Genomic DNA, 14,728 nt, shown 5'->3' on the forward strand with positions numbered 1-14,728 from the left:
AGGTAACCCCTGCCCCCTACCACGCTTGACTGTGTGTCTTTCCCTGGCCCAGGCCCTGACCTGGCTCATCCCCAGTGGGGTACCTTCCATCCTGCTCCTTCCCTAGGCCTCCTAGGTTTCTGAGGTCCAGCAGGTGAGGCCCAGGCTCATGTTCCCTCCCTGGTTCCCACAAGAAACATCACACAAAGAAGTTATGGTCACCAGTGATAAGTGCTTTACCAGTGAACTCATGAGTCAGGGAAGTTACAGTGAGGTGGGAAGGAGTGGGGACAGGGACAGTCCCCATAGGTTGGCCTCAGCCAATGACATCTCGAGGCTGAGCCCCACTGTCTTCCTGCTGGAGGCTACACCGGCTCATCTTCAGCTGAGTCAACTGAATGTAGCGCAGGACATTGGTGTCTGCAGGGAGAATGGGCAGGGCACTATCTCAGTATCCTGGAATAGGTGACATCTGCAGCACCTCAGCTCACACCCCACCCCATTGTCCCCAGCCTTCAGTGGCTCCCCTGCTGATATTTCCAGAGCTCCTCTCCAAAAGCCGCAGCCCCAACAAGGGAGGGGGCGTGTCACACCTCCAGACTTTTGCATTTGCTATGCCTGCTGCCAGCAATGCTGCTACTCAGACTCCTGTCACACTCTGCTTATCCCCCAATGATATCTGCACAAAACCTGTCTTCTCCAAACCACTGACTAGGAAAACTCATCTTGCCTGTGCTCCCACAGCACCGCCCCGGCTGTGCCCCTCTCCATTGGCTTTTAATACAAAATTGTGTCTTGTGTCTTTCTGTACATCCACACACCCTGACTGATCTCCCAGAGGGCAAGGAACAAGCCTCCAGTCCTGCCATGCCCTCTGTCCCACCCACCCACCCACCCCAGCAAAGTTGCTGGCATTTCCCACCCTGGGCTTTGCCTCCCAGCAAGTGGTCCACAAGTGGTGGCTGAAAGAACAGGTAGATGAATAGGTGAATGTGGGAATGGGTTAGTGAGGAGGTGGGTGAATGAGTCAGGAGCAAGGGAGGGGCAGTGAGTGGATAGGGAATCAGCTGGATAGGAAGCATCAGAATCAGTCAATGAATAGATTAGAGGTGGCTAGATGAATATCAAAGAAGGATGGGTGAGTGGATGAGTGTGAGTGCAGGAGTAGGTGGAGAGGTGGACGTGAAGCACTCCCTTGAAGTAGCCCTGCCCTGGCCTTCCTGCCCTTGTTTCCTCTGCTCCAAACCCTCTCGCCTCCCCTCCCCTCACCTGTGGGCTCCTGGCTTCGGGCTTCCTGCAGGTAGCGCAACGCGTGTGCATAGTCACCAAGGTGGTAGAAAGCAATGCCAGCGCGGTAGGTGGCCTTGAAGTTGCCCTGCTGCTTCTCCAGCACCTTAAGACAGTACTCGCGCACCCGCTCATAGTTCACCAGCTCCGACTGCAACAGGCAGGCTGCGGGGACACCAGGTGCTCTCAGAGCCTGTCGGCAACTCCAGACTTCACCTAACCGCGAGCAGCATTGCTTTCAGGCTGCGGGGAACCCCCACCTTTTCCCACTGCTGAGCTGGGCTTAAAGGCTTGACCAGGCCACCAGGGGCTGCAGAGCTTCTGACCAATCAGAATAGAGTCAATCTGCGCCGCCACTAGAGGGCGCAAAAAACCCCCACAGACAGTAGCTCTCCGGCGATCTCCGTAGCGGGGAGTACTATTAAGGGCGATCTCAGGTGACGGATGGGGCCTTAAAAGGCTCATACAGGGTAAATCTTTCTCATCTGAGGTTCGCAGGTGGCAGCCCAAAGCCCATTTCGTGCATTCCGGCTCTTTCCTTCCCTGTGGTCCCCAAACCCTCTCCTTGATAAGTTCTGATGCTCCCCCCACAGACCCCAGCCCTGGTCCCTTCAAGCCTCCGCCTCCTACCCCACCCAAGCCTTCATGATTGCCCCGCGATCCCCATCCCTGTCACATATGCACCCTTTGCACCCCCGACGGCCGCGTACCCGTGAGAGAGTCGTAACATTCCACCTCCGTGTTCTCCACCAGGCGCCGCTGCTCCTCGCTGAGGCGGGCTGGCCCCGGGCTGGTGGCGGGCCCGGGGGCAGGGGTGGGCAGGCCACCAGGGCGGGCCCCCTGCGCCGCCTTCAGCTGCAGCAGTGCTCGATGATACTTGCCGATGGCTTCCCGGAACTTCTTCTCTCGGTAACAACGCTGGCCCTCTGCCTTGAACGCCACGGCGGCCCGCAGGCTGCTGTCGAGCGCCGCGCCCAGGCCCCCCGACGGCTCTGGGGCAGGGCCGGGCCGACCCGAGCCATGGCAGGGGCCCGGGCCCGGCGGGGACAGGGCAGGAGGCGGGCGCGGCGGAGGCTCCGGGGCAGCGCTGAGCATCAGCACCGGGGACAGCGCGCCGCGCTGCATTGTGGGAAACTCCTGCGGCCGCCGCTGCAGCTACCGCATTGCCCCCCGCGGGGCCGGTCCCCACCCTTTCTCCGCCCCCGCACCTCCGGCAGCCGGCTCCCGCTGCCACCTATGGGTCTAGAGAAACCCCTCAAGTCTCTCCTTCAAATCAGCCCCAGCCCTGGTTCTCCAGCCCACCTCTCCCTCCTCCCCACTCACCTTACTCTCCCTACCCTCTGCCTGCTCTCCTACCCCGTGCCCAGAGCTTCCAAAGCTCTCTAGAAGGAAAGGACAAGTCTGGGGGAAAGAATAGTAAGATTTTAACCTCGTGGAAAGCTAGTATTCAGCCCACTAGGCATTTGGCGTGTTGAATAAGGACACAGACTATGGACTCAAGCTGCCCAGATTCAATTCCCTACTATTTCCCTCACTAGTTATATGACTTGGACAAATCACCTAAATTATCTGGAATCCTGTATATGCCTAAGTAACATGGAAAAGACAATGATAGCAACTTTGAAACTATTTGTTTATCTATGCAACAAACAAATATTCACTGATGTCCTTTCTGTGCCCAGCTGTGGGCTGGGTGATGCTGGGATATAACAGGAAGTGAGTGAGGCTCCAACCCTACTCTCATGGAGCCCCTAGTCCAGTAAAGAGACAAACCAGTAGGCAGTGACAACCCAGAGTGGGTTAGCCTGGAAAGCTCAGGCAAAGTGGTCAGGGCGGGATGGGGAAGGCACAAGCAGAGGGGTCAATCCTGGAATGGAGGACACACAACAGGCTCTGAGGGCCCAGAGGAGGTGCCTGCCCTAGACTGTAGTGGTGATTGAAGATTTCGAGGAAGAGGGGATAATTTTGTGAACAGGGGAGATCCGCTTCTTGCCCTCATCAAGCTCATTAAGTAGAAAAAACAGTAAGAATGCTGGTAAATGATAGCCCAGAGTGAGCAGTGCAATCATAAGAGGGTACAAAAAGCCTTAGCCAGTGGCAAAGTGGATAGAGTGTCGTTCTGAAGTGCCAAGGTCACTGGTTTGCTTCCAGGGTCACCAACTCAATCCCAACGGCACCAGTTCAAGCCCCAGTCAGGACATTATAAGAGGCACAACTGAATGAAACAAGTTGATATTTCTTTCTATCTATCTATTTATCTATCTCCCTTCCTCACTCCTTTCCTCTCTTTCTCTTAAAAAAAAAAAAAGTGTACAGAAAGCCTGACCTGTGGTGGTGTAGTGGTTAGAGCATCAACCTGGGACTCTGAGGTCACCAGTTCAAAACCCTGGACTTGCCTGGTCAAGGTACATATGGGAGTTGATGCTTCCAGCTCCTCCCCCTCTCCCTCCCCTCCCCATCTCTCTCTCTCCTCTGTCTCTAAAATGAATTGGTTTTTTTTTTTTTTAATTTTAATGTTACAAAAAATAGTGTACAGAGAAAAAAACACGTGAGAGGCTTTGGAGACAAAAACCGACTCTGAAGAAGGTGGTTGTCCTTCAACCCTCCTTAGCCACTTACTTAGCAGCAGAATCTTGGGCAAGATCCTTGATCTGCCTTCACCTTGACTTCTTTCTCTGTAACATGGGATAACAAGTGAACTTACTTCAGAGTAGTTGTAAGGAGTGAATTATGTTATGCAGATAAAGTACTTAGCAAAGGGCCTAATATATACTGGGCAATTAACAACCTGTGTTTCCCATCATCACTGAGACTGTGAGATGGGTGGTCATAAGTACCTGGCTCTGGGTCCGCATCCATATATGGTTGTTAAACGAATGAGTGAATGCATGAATAACTTTATATATTACCATCCCCTACCCCCCACAAGACTCTAGGTTGGGCCTTGGCCCCAAGAACCATGCTTCTATTTCCACTGTCCCCTCCTCCTCCCACAGTACATCCTCCCCCAGACCCCATGGCCAGCCCCATCTTACAGTCCCAAATCTGAACAGGGCCCCTTCCATTCCAACAGCAGTTATCTGCTTTTATCTCCTATTGTACTTCGCTGAGTGAGTATCTTCCCCCATTCCTGGTCCTCCAGCCTTGAACATCTTAGGACAAAGATCCCCCCCCCCCTCCGCCCTGTACTTCTGAACCCTGGCTTGGTTAAGAATCTAATATTCCTGGGGTTGAATTCCAGAGCAGCGAGGTCACCTTTCTGCACTTCATGTGGGTTTTGTTTTCATTAAAAACGTGGAGATCCATTGATTTATAATAAATATTTTTTCTTTCTTTTTTTGAGGCAGGGGAAGGGAGAGGAAGAGAAGCCATCAACTCATTGTTCCACTTAGTTGTGTATCCATTGATTGCTTCTCATGTGCCCAGATGGGGGCGCCAACTGGCGATCTTGTCACTCCATCACAAGACTCTATCCCCCGTGCCACTGGCCAGAGTATAACAAACATTTTCTGAGCACCTACTAAATGGCTAAGTGCTTGGGGTTCAGTAGAAACCAGTGACCACTGTTCCTAACTCACAGTCCTGCTAGGATGTAACGCTAGCACTTTCACCACACCCACTAGGTGTCAGGCAATGTTCTAAAACTTTGTGCAGAGGTTAACAGTCTCTTATACCACAGTGAAGTAAATTAGTTCCCATTTATCAAACTCTTGCTATCAAAGACCCATACTGTCACAAACTGATGACCCTTGCAGGCCAGCTTACGTGATGTGTTGGGCTTGTGCAACCGTTAAGAGATATTGGATTAGTTGCCAATATACGAAAGAAGAAATACTATATCTACAGAATTGCAGTTTTTCAGCTTCATTTGAACAAAATCTGAAAATCTGGCAACCTCGAGGTAGCCTTCATGACTGGGACAGACATTCTCAGTTTCCCACAGTCCCCATGCCTCCTAAATTCCTCCCAACTCTCAGTCTGAGGACTCCGAGCTTGAGTTGGGGTTTTCCTCTCTGCCTCTCAGTCCATCTCTCCCAAGTGTTTGCCCTCGGGATCTCAGTTTGGTCCCGTTGAGCCGCGCTTAAGGAAGCTCGCAAGTGCCCCCGCGCGGAGGAGTGCGTAATTTGCATCATCAGGGACTTGGCGAGAACATCCAGTCAGAGGAGTGAGAGGCCTGGAAAGTAACCAATCAAAAGCGAGAGAAGGACAGGAACTCGACCAATAGGAACAGAGAGCGCTTGGAATAAAAGAAATTTTTATTGAAGTGAAGACGACGCAGACCGAGTCTCAGGGCTCGGGGGTTCCAGGCTTGGGGCAGCGAAGCAGGTGGGCGGCGGTGAGGCTGGTGCCCTGACGCTGGGGCCGCGCGTACTTGAGGAAGATGGCGGCACGGCCGGGCTCCGGGCCTCGGAGCGCGGCGCGGGCCATGCACGGCTCCAACAAGCCCAGCTCCGCGGGGCTGCAGAAGGAAGATAGGGAAACTGAGGTGGACGCAACCAGTAGTGATGGAGATAATCTGTCTTTAGAGCTGGGGACTTGAGGCCAAGCACGTTGACTCGGGTCCCCGGAAACCTCCCAGGGGCTCTCTCGAGGTTGAGCACGCAGCCCATCATCTAAAGAGTGACTGGAGGGGGGCCAAGATGGGCCAACCCTCGATTTTCCCCGCAGGGCACGGTTAGGGGGAGCCAGGGCTCCTGAGGAGGAAAGGGATGGGACTGAGGATGGACTGGCACCCAGCTCTACCCTGTGGGTACAGGTAGCGTGGGTAACAGAGGTGGGAGCTTGGGCGCTCAGGACACGCGGCGGCCGCACAGCTAGGTTCCGTGGTTTATTTTTTCATCTTCCAGACAAGCCAGGTTAGACTCGCCGGCAGCGCCTCCTTCTCAAAATCTCGTTTCAAACCCGTGTTCTCAGATGGCCTCCCTCAAGTCACTTTCCTCTGTCACAGGTTTCAGAGTCTAGCAGTTAAAAGAAAGCTAGAGAACTCTAGTATAGCAGATCTCTCATTCTCAACCCTGGAACGCAGTGCAACTTCTGGGCCTGGGAGATCCATATTACACCCTGGACAAAAAAGTCCCCCAATCTGAACAAGCATCACACTCTTTCAGACACGCCCAGAGGAAAGCAAATGTGATTCCCCTCTAGGCTAGGCAAATACCCTGTTCTCTCTTACACCCAGAAAAATCAAATCTAGGTGTCAGTGTGTCCCCTCCCCCGAAAATTCTCATTCTGAGACAGGAAAGACAGAGACCAGGAAGGCAGATCCTGAAGCCACCACGTCTCTGGAGGGCAGAGACCCTTCGAAGCCGTACCTGTAAAGCTCCGGCTCCAGCCCAGAGCCCGCCCCGTCCAGCGCTCGGTGTGCCAGGCTCAGCGCAGCGGCTGCACAGCGACTGGGCTCCCACCAAGCCGCCTCAGCCTCCAGCAGAGACAGCTCCAGAAAGTAAGTGGCAAGTAGTATCACCTGCCAAAGCGTGGGGAGACCATCAGACCGCACCCCTATACCGCCCAGGTTATGGCCCTGGACGCTCAGGTCACACCCCTCTGCCCTGCGCACCTGGGGGTTGCTCCCAGCCAACGCAGCCAGTAGCTCCAGGCAAAGGAGCGGACCTGGGTGGTGCAGCCGGAAATCCAAGCAGCTGAGGATGCGTCGTTCGGCGCGCAGAAGTTCAGATCGGGAAAAGGAGCCAGCGCCCAGGAGACAGAGGGCGGCAGGCTGCAGATTGGGGAGAAAGAGGTGGGGAAATGTTGGACTCCGGCTGTTACTGCCTGCACTGGGATCGGTTCCGTCCCGCTCTGGACCTCAGTTTTTCTGGTCTGTAAAAAGGCCATTGATTTGTTGCCTGGAGTCAGGAAGGCCTGGGTTCGAGTTCAAACCCTACCGCTTCGGCCTGACGTGTGGTGGCACAGTGAATAGAGCCTCGACCTGGAATGCTGAGGTCGCCGGTTGGTAACCCTGAGCTTGCCAGGTCAAAGCGCACACCAGAAGCAACTACTACGATTGATGCTTCCCACTCCCCACCCCACCCCTTTCTCCTCTCTCTAAAAAAATTCAATAAAACAAACAAAAAACAAACCCTAACACTTTTGCACTGTGTGACATCAGTTTCTTCATCTGTAAAACGGAAATAATGCTCCTATTTCACCAGGCACTTCTGATAATGCACTGAGTTTACACATGTTAGTACTCAATAAGGACTAAAACTACTATAAATATTAAGACTGAGTCCAAGCTCCAAGTGTTCACTTTGGGCAAATGTCTTCCTCTCTCTGGGCCTCAGTTTCTTCCAATGAGCCCTGACCTCATCAGATCTACTGAGATTCCAAAAGAACATGAAATGTACGCTTGGCACACACTAGTCGTTTAACCTGTGACTGCCGCAGAGTAGAAAGGGCTCTGCACTCCCAGCCCCACCCCGGAAGTACCTCTGGGAGCACGCACTCTTCCATTTTGCACGCCACGAACAGGCAGGCCGTGGCCAGCAGCTGCAGGCGATGTAGGCGCACTCCGCCCGAGAGCAGGTAGGAATCTAGCAGGTGTACGGCCAGGTAGAGCGTGTCACCTGCCAGGCCCAGATAGTCCTGGGGAGGGGCGCGGGTGACAACCAGGCTGAGACACAGGCCCCGCCTCGCCCCCTTCCCCCTACCTACATAGGTACTTACGTGCACCTGGACCAGCCAGTCCACCACTAGTTCGCGCATCTCTGGGGTCACCGCGCGGGGCAGGGCCCTCTGAGGCAGCGCGCGGCACACCTGGGGTTAGGTAGGGATAGTGTCATTCTCCACACCTGTGCCTCAGCTTCTCTCCTGAACTACACTCCTTGCATCAGTTGGAAGTAGCACGAGTGCCACACCCAAACTGGCCTCCAGTGTCTCCTCCAAATGTGCTCCTCTTCAGTGTAACCATCCAGACCTGGTACTTTCTTCTGGATGGGCCCCTATTCACCTCACCAGTCTGCAGCTGCCATTGCCACAGGACCTCCTGAGCATCTCCCCCTGGGTTCCCAGACTCCAATCTTGGCCATCAATCTTCAATCCATCATCTTCAGAGCACCCAGAAGGGTCTTTCTAAAGTCCAAACCTAACTAACCAAGGAACTCCTTCCTCAGTTTAAAACATTTCTGTGGCTTCCAGTACCCTCAAGAGAAAATCTAATTCAGACTCTCTCAGGCCTTCCCCTGCTCCAGCATCACCGCTTCACCCTCTCTTCTCACACTCCAGCTGCCCCGGCTTTCTTTTGGCCCTAAAGCTATGCCAAGCTACTTCCTACCTCAGGGCCTATGCATATGTGTACTGTTTCTTCCATCCCCAGTTCCCTGCATGGCTGACAATTTCTCAGTCATTCAAATCTCAGCTAAATTTCTCTGACTTTTTCCATACTTGTCTCTAACGCATCACTTTATTTCCCTCATATTATTTTCAGTCTGGAGATAGCTCAGATTTCCTGGAGTGTTTTGTCTGTCTGCCCCGCTAGGGCTGCTGGTACCACAACAGCAAGGACTTCTGTCCAAATCCCAGATGTACCTCAGTTCCTAATGGAGACCCTGGACCAGCAGGGATGTTCACAAGATGTGTTAATTCATCCCTTGAGTGTTTCTTCTGACAGCACCTCAGACAGACCCTTAGACAGACGTCTTGAGGATTACCACCATCTGTGTTTTGGTCTTTATGGCCTTTGTGAAGTTATCACCTACATTTGCTTGTTTGTTGGCTTCCACAATTAAAACAGACTATCTGTGTTGTTCATCACAGCGTACCCAGTGTCTAGAGCAGGGGTCCCCAAACTACGGCCCCGCGGGCCACATGCGGCCCCCTGAGGCCATTTATCTGGCCCCCGCCGCACTTCCAGAAGGAGCACCTCTTTCATTGGTGGTCAGTGAGAGGAGCATAGTTCCCATTGAAATACTGGTCAGTTTGTTGATTTAAATTTACTTGTTCTTTATTTTAAATATTGTATTTGTTCCTGTTTTTTTTTTTTGTTGTTGTTTTTTTACTTTAAAATAAGATATGTGCAGTGTGCATAGGGATTTGTTCATAGTTTTTTTTTATAGTCCGGCCCTCCAATGGTCTGAGGGACAGTGAACTGGCCCCCTGTGTAAAAAGTTTGGGGATCCCTGGTCTAGAGCATGCTCAAAAACATTTGTTAAATTTACTTTGAAACTATAATTTTTTTAAGGCACAGGAAGGATGGGTGGGGAAAAGTATTTGTTAATAAATTGCTAAATATTTGTTAAACGAATAAATGTGAGCGACAAGGGGCTCTGAAATACCAAAGGAGAGGCTACAAAAAGCCTGGGAGAACAGGAAAGGGTATACGAGGATAACTGCAAGAAAAACCAAGCCACGAACTTGGGGCGGGGCTGGGAAGTCAGCGGGAAGGGGCGAGACTGAGACTGCCCCAGAGGGAGTTCGGAAAAACCTGTTAACAAGGCGCTGGGCTAGCGGGCAACTCTGGCCTCCATCAGCCCGCCGCATCCGCTGCCCTCAGGTTTGGGGCGGCGCCACTGTCCTCCCCGGCCCCCTCACCATGACCTCTGCGAAGATGTCCCTGGCGTACTCGCGTTCTCCTTGCAGCCCCAAAGCACTCATCGCCTCCTCCAGCCCCGGCGGCGCGCACGGCCCCGGGGGCCCCTCCGGGCGCTCTGGGGGGACGCTGGTGCATGTAGGGACGTCGTCGAGGACTGGGGAACTCGCAGGCTCTGCGTCGAGGAAAGCGGCCGGACTCTACAAGGGAGACAGGGCCAGGGGTCGGCGTCGGGAGGGGCCCCAGACGGGAGTGGGATTCCGGCTTCTACTCACCAACATCCTTCAGGTTGGCATCAGGGGCGAAACCGAGAGCCCACCTCTTCCCGCTGAAGCGAGGATCCACAGCTGGCGCTTTAAATGAACCTGGGCGCATGCGCGCTGAGCACGCCTCACCGGGGCAGGGGGGTGGAGGGGAGGGGGCGGGGGGGGGGGCAGGTGAGCAGGTGCGCTGGCAATGGCAGATACCACACAGACTACTCTGCCTAAATCCTCCAGGGTCAGGCAGCTGGAGTCAAGCCCTCGTCCAGCTACTTATACCACACGATCAGCAGCTGCCCATTGGAGACTCACGTTCCTCCGCTATGAAGTAGAGATTATTTCAAAATCTAGCTGATAGAGTTGTCTTGACTATAAGATTGTGTTTGAGTGGCCAGCACAGGGCTCAATAAATCAAAGCTCAAGACATATGAGGTACAAGTCACTTCATAACTATTTAAGGAAGGCCTCGGCCCTGGCCAGTTGTCTCAGCGGTAGAGCGTCAGCCTGGCGTGTGGAAGTCCCCGGTTCGATTCCCGGTCAGGGCACACAGGAGAAGTGCCCATCTGCTTCTCCACCCTTTCCCCTCTCCTTTCTCTCTGTTTCTCTCTTCTCTTCCCACAGCCAAGCCTCCACTGCAGCAAGGTTGGCCCAGGCGCTGGGGACGGCTCCATGGCTTTAGCCTCAGGTGCTAGAATGGCTCTGATTACAGCGGAGCAACGCCCCAGATGGGCAGAGCATCGCCCCCTGGTGGGCATGCCAGGTGGATCTTTGTCGGGCGCATGCGGGAGTCTGTGTCCCTGCTTCTAACTTTGGAAAAAGTACAAAAATAAAAAATAAGGAAGGCCTCTGTGTTCCATGCAGTGGCGATTCTGGAGTAAGCAAATCCCCTGTGGCCGCTGCCTTTACACCCAGAGCTGGGCCAGTTGATAGGGGCAAGTCACCAGTGATTAGGTCTGTCTGGACTAGTGCAGCAACCTCCTCACTGCTCTCCCCGCTCCTACCCCCTACAGTTCGTTCCCTTCACACTGCCAGAAGGGATCCTGTGCACACCTAATAAGTCAGATTGCACTTAACCTCTGCTCAGAACTCCATTGCAGCTCCCATTGCCCTCAATGAGAAAGTTCACAAGGCCCTATATTATCTTCCCACCCCCACCCCCCGCATACACACCTGTGAGGTCTCCTATCCCAATCTTCCTCCCTCACTCCTTCCTCTCCCAATACACTGGCCTCCCCACTCATGCTCACTCACAACTGCCACGATCCTACCACAGGGTCTTTGCACTGGCTGTCTCCTCTGCCCGATATATTCTTACCTCAGATATCCCTCAATTCCTTTAAAGTGTTTACTCAGATGTTACCCTCTCCATGCAGTGTCATCCTGAGCACTTCCTGTCCCCATTCTCCGTACTTACTCTCGTCTTAGCACTTAACTGCCTCACTTATTGTCTTCCTCCTGACTAGAATGTGAACCCTGTGAGGGCATGGCTTGTATGTGTTAATTGCTGTATTCCCAGTGCCTAGAACAGGGCTGAGCACATAGTACTTAGAAAAATATTTGTTGAATGAATGAGTGCAAGGGCTAGATTTGTAATTTAGAGGTAGTAGTCCGGAAGGACCTCTCTGAGGTGACACTGGAGCTGAAACCTGGAAAAAAAGGAGCCAGGAAAGCAAAGACAGGGGAGAATATCTCAAGTGGAAGGAACAGCCTGAGCAGAGGCCCTGAGGTAGGGAAGAACTTGCTATTTTCAGGCATTGAGAGGTCAGTGAGGCTGAAAGTGAGCAGAGGAGTGAGATGTGACCAAATGCTTCCTGCCACATTTCCAGTAAAGCCTCTTTATCACAAGGCCTCGTTGTCCCATTGTTCCCTCTAACCTCATTTCCTTCTGATCCCCCCTCACTCCACTGACACTTTGTCCTCTAACTCATCCTTTGTCCCTAAACTCATCAGGCACCAGCCTGGCTGAGTTGCACTTGCTATCCCCTTTTCCTGTGCACTCAGTGAGAATCTGGATATTGGATACCTACATTATCCAAGTATCTCTACATGAGATACTAAGTACAAAGATGCGGTAACTTTATAATGGAGAAACCTGACAGACACCATCTTAACCAAGGGATCAGTCACCAGCAATGGGATGTCTGGAATTCTCCTGATAAGTTGCACTGAGAAGGGCACATCATTTCTGGAAATTCCTGCCAAAAATAGCTTGAATGTAGCCACAAGGAAACATCAGGCAACAATCACTAATTAAGGTACATTCTGCAAAATAACTGCCCTGTAAGCTTCAAACCTGACAACTGAATTCAACCTGTGAGCTTAGACTGAACCACTAGCCAGGAAATTGTTTTCTATTTTGTATACAAGGATATTAGTGTGACCATTATAAAACCTGATTATGGTCTAAGAAGGGCATCACTTCAATGTTAGTTTCCTGACCTTGATCACTGAGCTGTGGTTAAAGAAAAGAATGTTCTCATTATAGGACAGAAAGTAAATTATAGGGAAGAAAGTCAATGTAAAAATTGTGGGGAACTTGTGTGAAGGGGAAATGAGAATTATTTCTTAAATTAAAAAAAGTTTAGATTCACGAGAAGTTGCAGAAATAGTAGAGTTCCCATGTACCCCACACCCAATTTCTCCTATCAACATCTTATAATTAGTGTGGTAATTTGTCACAATTTAATGAACCAATAGAAATATGTAATTAAAGTCCATGCTTTATTTAGATTTCCTGACTTTTTAAAATAAAGTTTGGCTCCTGGTTTCTTTCTTTTTTAGATTTTATTTATTCATTTTAGAGAGGAGAGAGAAGGCGGGCTGGGGAGGAGCAGGAAGCATCAACTCCCCTATGTGCCATGACCAGGCAAGCCCAGGGTTTTGAACCGGCGACCTCAGAGTTCCAGGTCCATGCTTTTATCCACTGCACCACTATAGGTCAGGCATAGATTTCCTGACTTTTTATGTAATGGCCTTTCTCTGTTCCAGGACCCCATTCAGGATATATTATAGTCCCCAGGCTTTCCTTGGCTGTGACAGTTTGTCAGACTTTTCTTGTTTTGAACCTCGACAACTTTGAGAACTAGTGGTCAGAATTTTGCAGAACATCCGTTGGTTGAGATTTGCCTGATGTCTGTTTTCTTAGACTGAGGGCATCTGTTCTGGGGAGGATGGTCACAGAAATAAAGTACCGTTCTAACTGCATCATATCAGGCACATACTGCCAACATGACTTACCACTGTTGATGTTGACCTCAATCACTGACTGATGTAGTCTTTGTCAGGCTTTGCCTCCTATCTATACTGTACTCTTTGGAAGAAGTCACTGCAGCCCACACCTAGAGTAGGGGATATATGCTACCCCTCCTTGAAGGAGAGTACCTAGAGAAGTATCTGGACTTCTGTACAGATGTCTGTTCTCACCATTTATCATTTATATCAGCACAGACTTTTTTTTAGCGAGACAGATACAGAAGGACATATAGGGACAAAGATGAGAAGCATCAACTCATAGTTGCAGCACCTTAGTTGTTCATTGCCTTCTCATACGTGCCTTGATCCGGAGGCTGCAGCTGAGCCAGTGACCCTTTGCTCAAGGCGAGTAACCTTGGGCTTTAAGCCAGAGACCTATGGGCTCAAGTCAGTGACCATGTGGTCATGTCCATGATCCTACACTCAAGCCAGCGACACTGTGCTCAAGCTGGTGACCTTGGGATTTCAAATCTGGATCCTCTGCATCTCAGGCCGACGCTCTACTCACTGCTCCATTACCTGGTCAGGCTGGACTCATTCCTTTTATACCTTGGGTATAACAAATATGCTAGTTATTTGGCACTCAAATTGCATTCAGCTTTGAACACTAGAAGCTCTTCCCACTGACTCCTATGTCCCTTTACATGCCATTAGTGAGGTGTTTTTGTTTTTAAGCAGGTCCTTACTTCCAGGCATAACCAGATGTTTCAGGCTCATCTTGTGTAATTCCTGCTCCAGTCCTAGAATGATTTCAGCACTATTTTCTTTTCAAAGTTTTCTACCAGTCTGCAATTATTTCAAATCCAAGTTAAAAATATGTTGAGTCACACTTTTTTGGAAAGCTATCTGACATGTTTAAAATGCAGCAACCCTGGAATGTAGGCCACAAAAATATAAGCACAAGCACAGTAAAGATGGGTTGTTAAGGATTACTACAGCAGGAAAAGCAAACAGAAAAGCCTGGAAACGAAGTAAATCCTTGTCCACAGGGGGCAGCTGAATCAGTTGAGGTCCGTCCACCCTGAGGAACCTTGTGAAGCGACTGGGAACCATGACAGTGATGGCCATGAGCTCTCCAAAAGGCAAAGAAGTGGCTTAAACAGGGTCTCATTTTTACATGATCCAACACGCCCTCTGGGTGCACACATGGCGGTAGGAGTGTGGGGAAGACCTGGCAGGTCATTGCCCAGGGGCCTGGCATAATTAACTGGGAAGAGAGAATTGTGTGTAAGAGGGACCAGCCTTTTCATGCTGCCATGTCCATTTGCAGGGAGGTCAAGTGAGCACCAAATCAGGGCCTTGGGGCCTGGGATCTTGGTAATTTTTACTTTCTTCTGCATATTGTTTTGCTTATTATTCTTTACATAAACACATTAAAATTGTGACACTTTCCACATGCACATGACAAAAAACAGGTATACCAAAC

The 14,728-nt window shown here is 51.2% G+C and overlaps 2 protein-coding genes across 3 annotated transcripts; both read right to left on the reverse strand.

Moving 5' to 3' along the window:
• Positions 1-115: 115 nt before the first annotated feature.
• Positions 116-2,391, reverse strand: TTC9B (tetratricopeptide repeat domain 9B). Its single transcript, XM_066348460.1, has 3 exons — positions 1,977-2,391; positions 1,249-1,431; positions 116-399 (listed from the first exon to the last, which is right to left on the reverse strand). The coding sequence occupies exons 1-3, from the start codon at positions 2,389-2,391 to the stop codon at positions 296-298; spliced, it is 702 nt and encodes a 233-aa protein (XP_066204557.1). The 3' UTR covers positions 116-295.
• Positions 2,392-5,545: 3,154 nt separating this feature from the next.
• CCNP (cyclin P) lies at positions 5,546-10,129 on the reverse strand. 2 transcript variants are annotated; one of them, XM_066349091.1, is made up of 7 exons: positions 10,066-10,129; positions 9,793-9,990; positions 7,930-8,019; positions 7,693-7,848; positions 6,824-6,982; positions 6,579-6,730; positions 5,546-5,725 (listed from the first exon to the last, which is right to left on the reverse strand). In XM_066349091.1, the coding sequence occupies exons 1-7, from the start codon at positions 10,069-10,071 to the stop codon at positions 5,554-5,556; spliced, it is 933 nt and encodes a 310-aa protein (XP_066205188.1). In that variant the 5' UTR covers positions 10,072-10,129; the 3' UTR covers positions 5,546-5,553. The 2 variants fall into 2 exon arrangements, with proteins under 2 accessions (XP_066205188.1, XP_066205187.1); XM_066349090.1 differs by having other exon boundaries at positions 6,579-6,982.
• Positions 10,130-14,728: the final 4,599 nt, after the last annotated feature.

Source organism: Saccopteryx leptura, chromosome 9 (assembly GCF_036850995.1).
Source record: "Saccopteryx leptura isolate mSacLep1 chromosome 9, mSacLep1_pri_phased_curated, whole genome shotgun sequence".
Classification (NCBI taxonomy): domain Eukaryota; kingdom Metazoa; phylum Chordata; class Mammalia; order Chiroptera; family Emballonuridae; genus Saccopteryx; species Saccopteryx leptura.

What these genes read in the sequence shown, in the direction of transcription:
- TTC9B (XM_066348460.1), bottom strand. Translation starts at nt 2,391, where the DNA reads ATGCAGCGCGGCGCGCTGTCCCCGGTGCTGATGCTCAGCGCTGCCCCG. An exon ending in ATGTTACGACTCTCTCACGG is followed by an intron (nt 1,432 to 1,976) that starts GTACGCGGCCGT and finishes GTGTCCCCGCAG; the next exon opens with CCTGCCTGTTGCAGTCGGAG. An exon ending in CCGAAGCCAGGAGCCCACAG is followed by an intron (nt 400 to 1,248) that starts GTGAGGGGAGGG and finishes TTCTCCCTGCAG; the next exon opens with ACACCAATGTCCTGCGCTAC.
- CCNP (XM_066349090.1), bottom strand. An exon ending in ACATCTTCGCAGAGGTCATG is followed by an intron (nt 8,020 to 9,792) that starts GTGAGGGGGCCG and finishes ACCTAACCCCAG; the next exon opens with GTGTGCCGCGCGCTGCCTCA. An exon ending in ACTGGCTGGTCCAGGTGCAC is followed by an intron (nt 7,849 to 7,929) that starts GTAAGTACCTAT and finishes GCCCCTCCCCAG; the next exon opens with GACTATCTGGGCCTGGCAGG.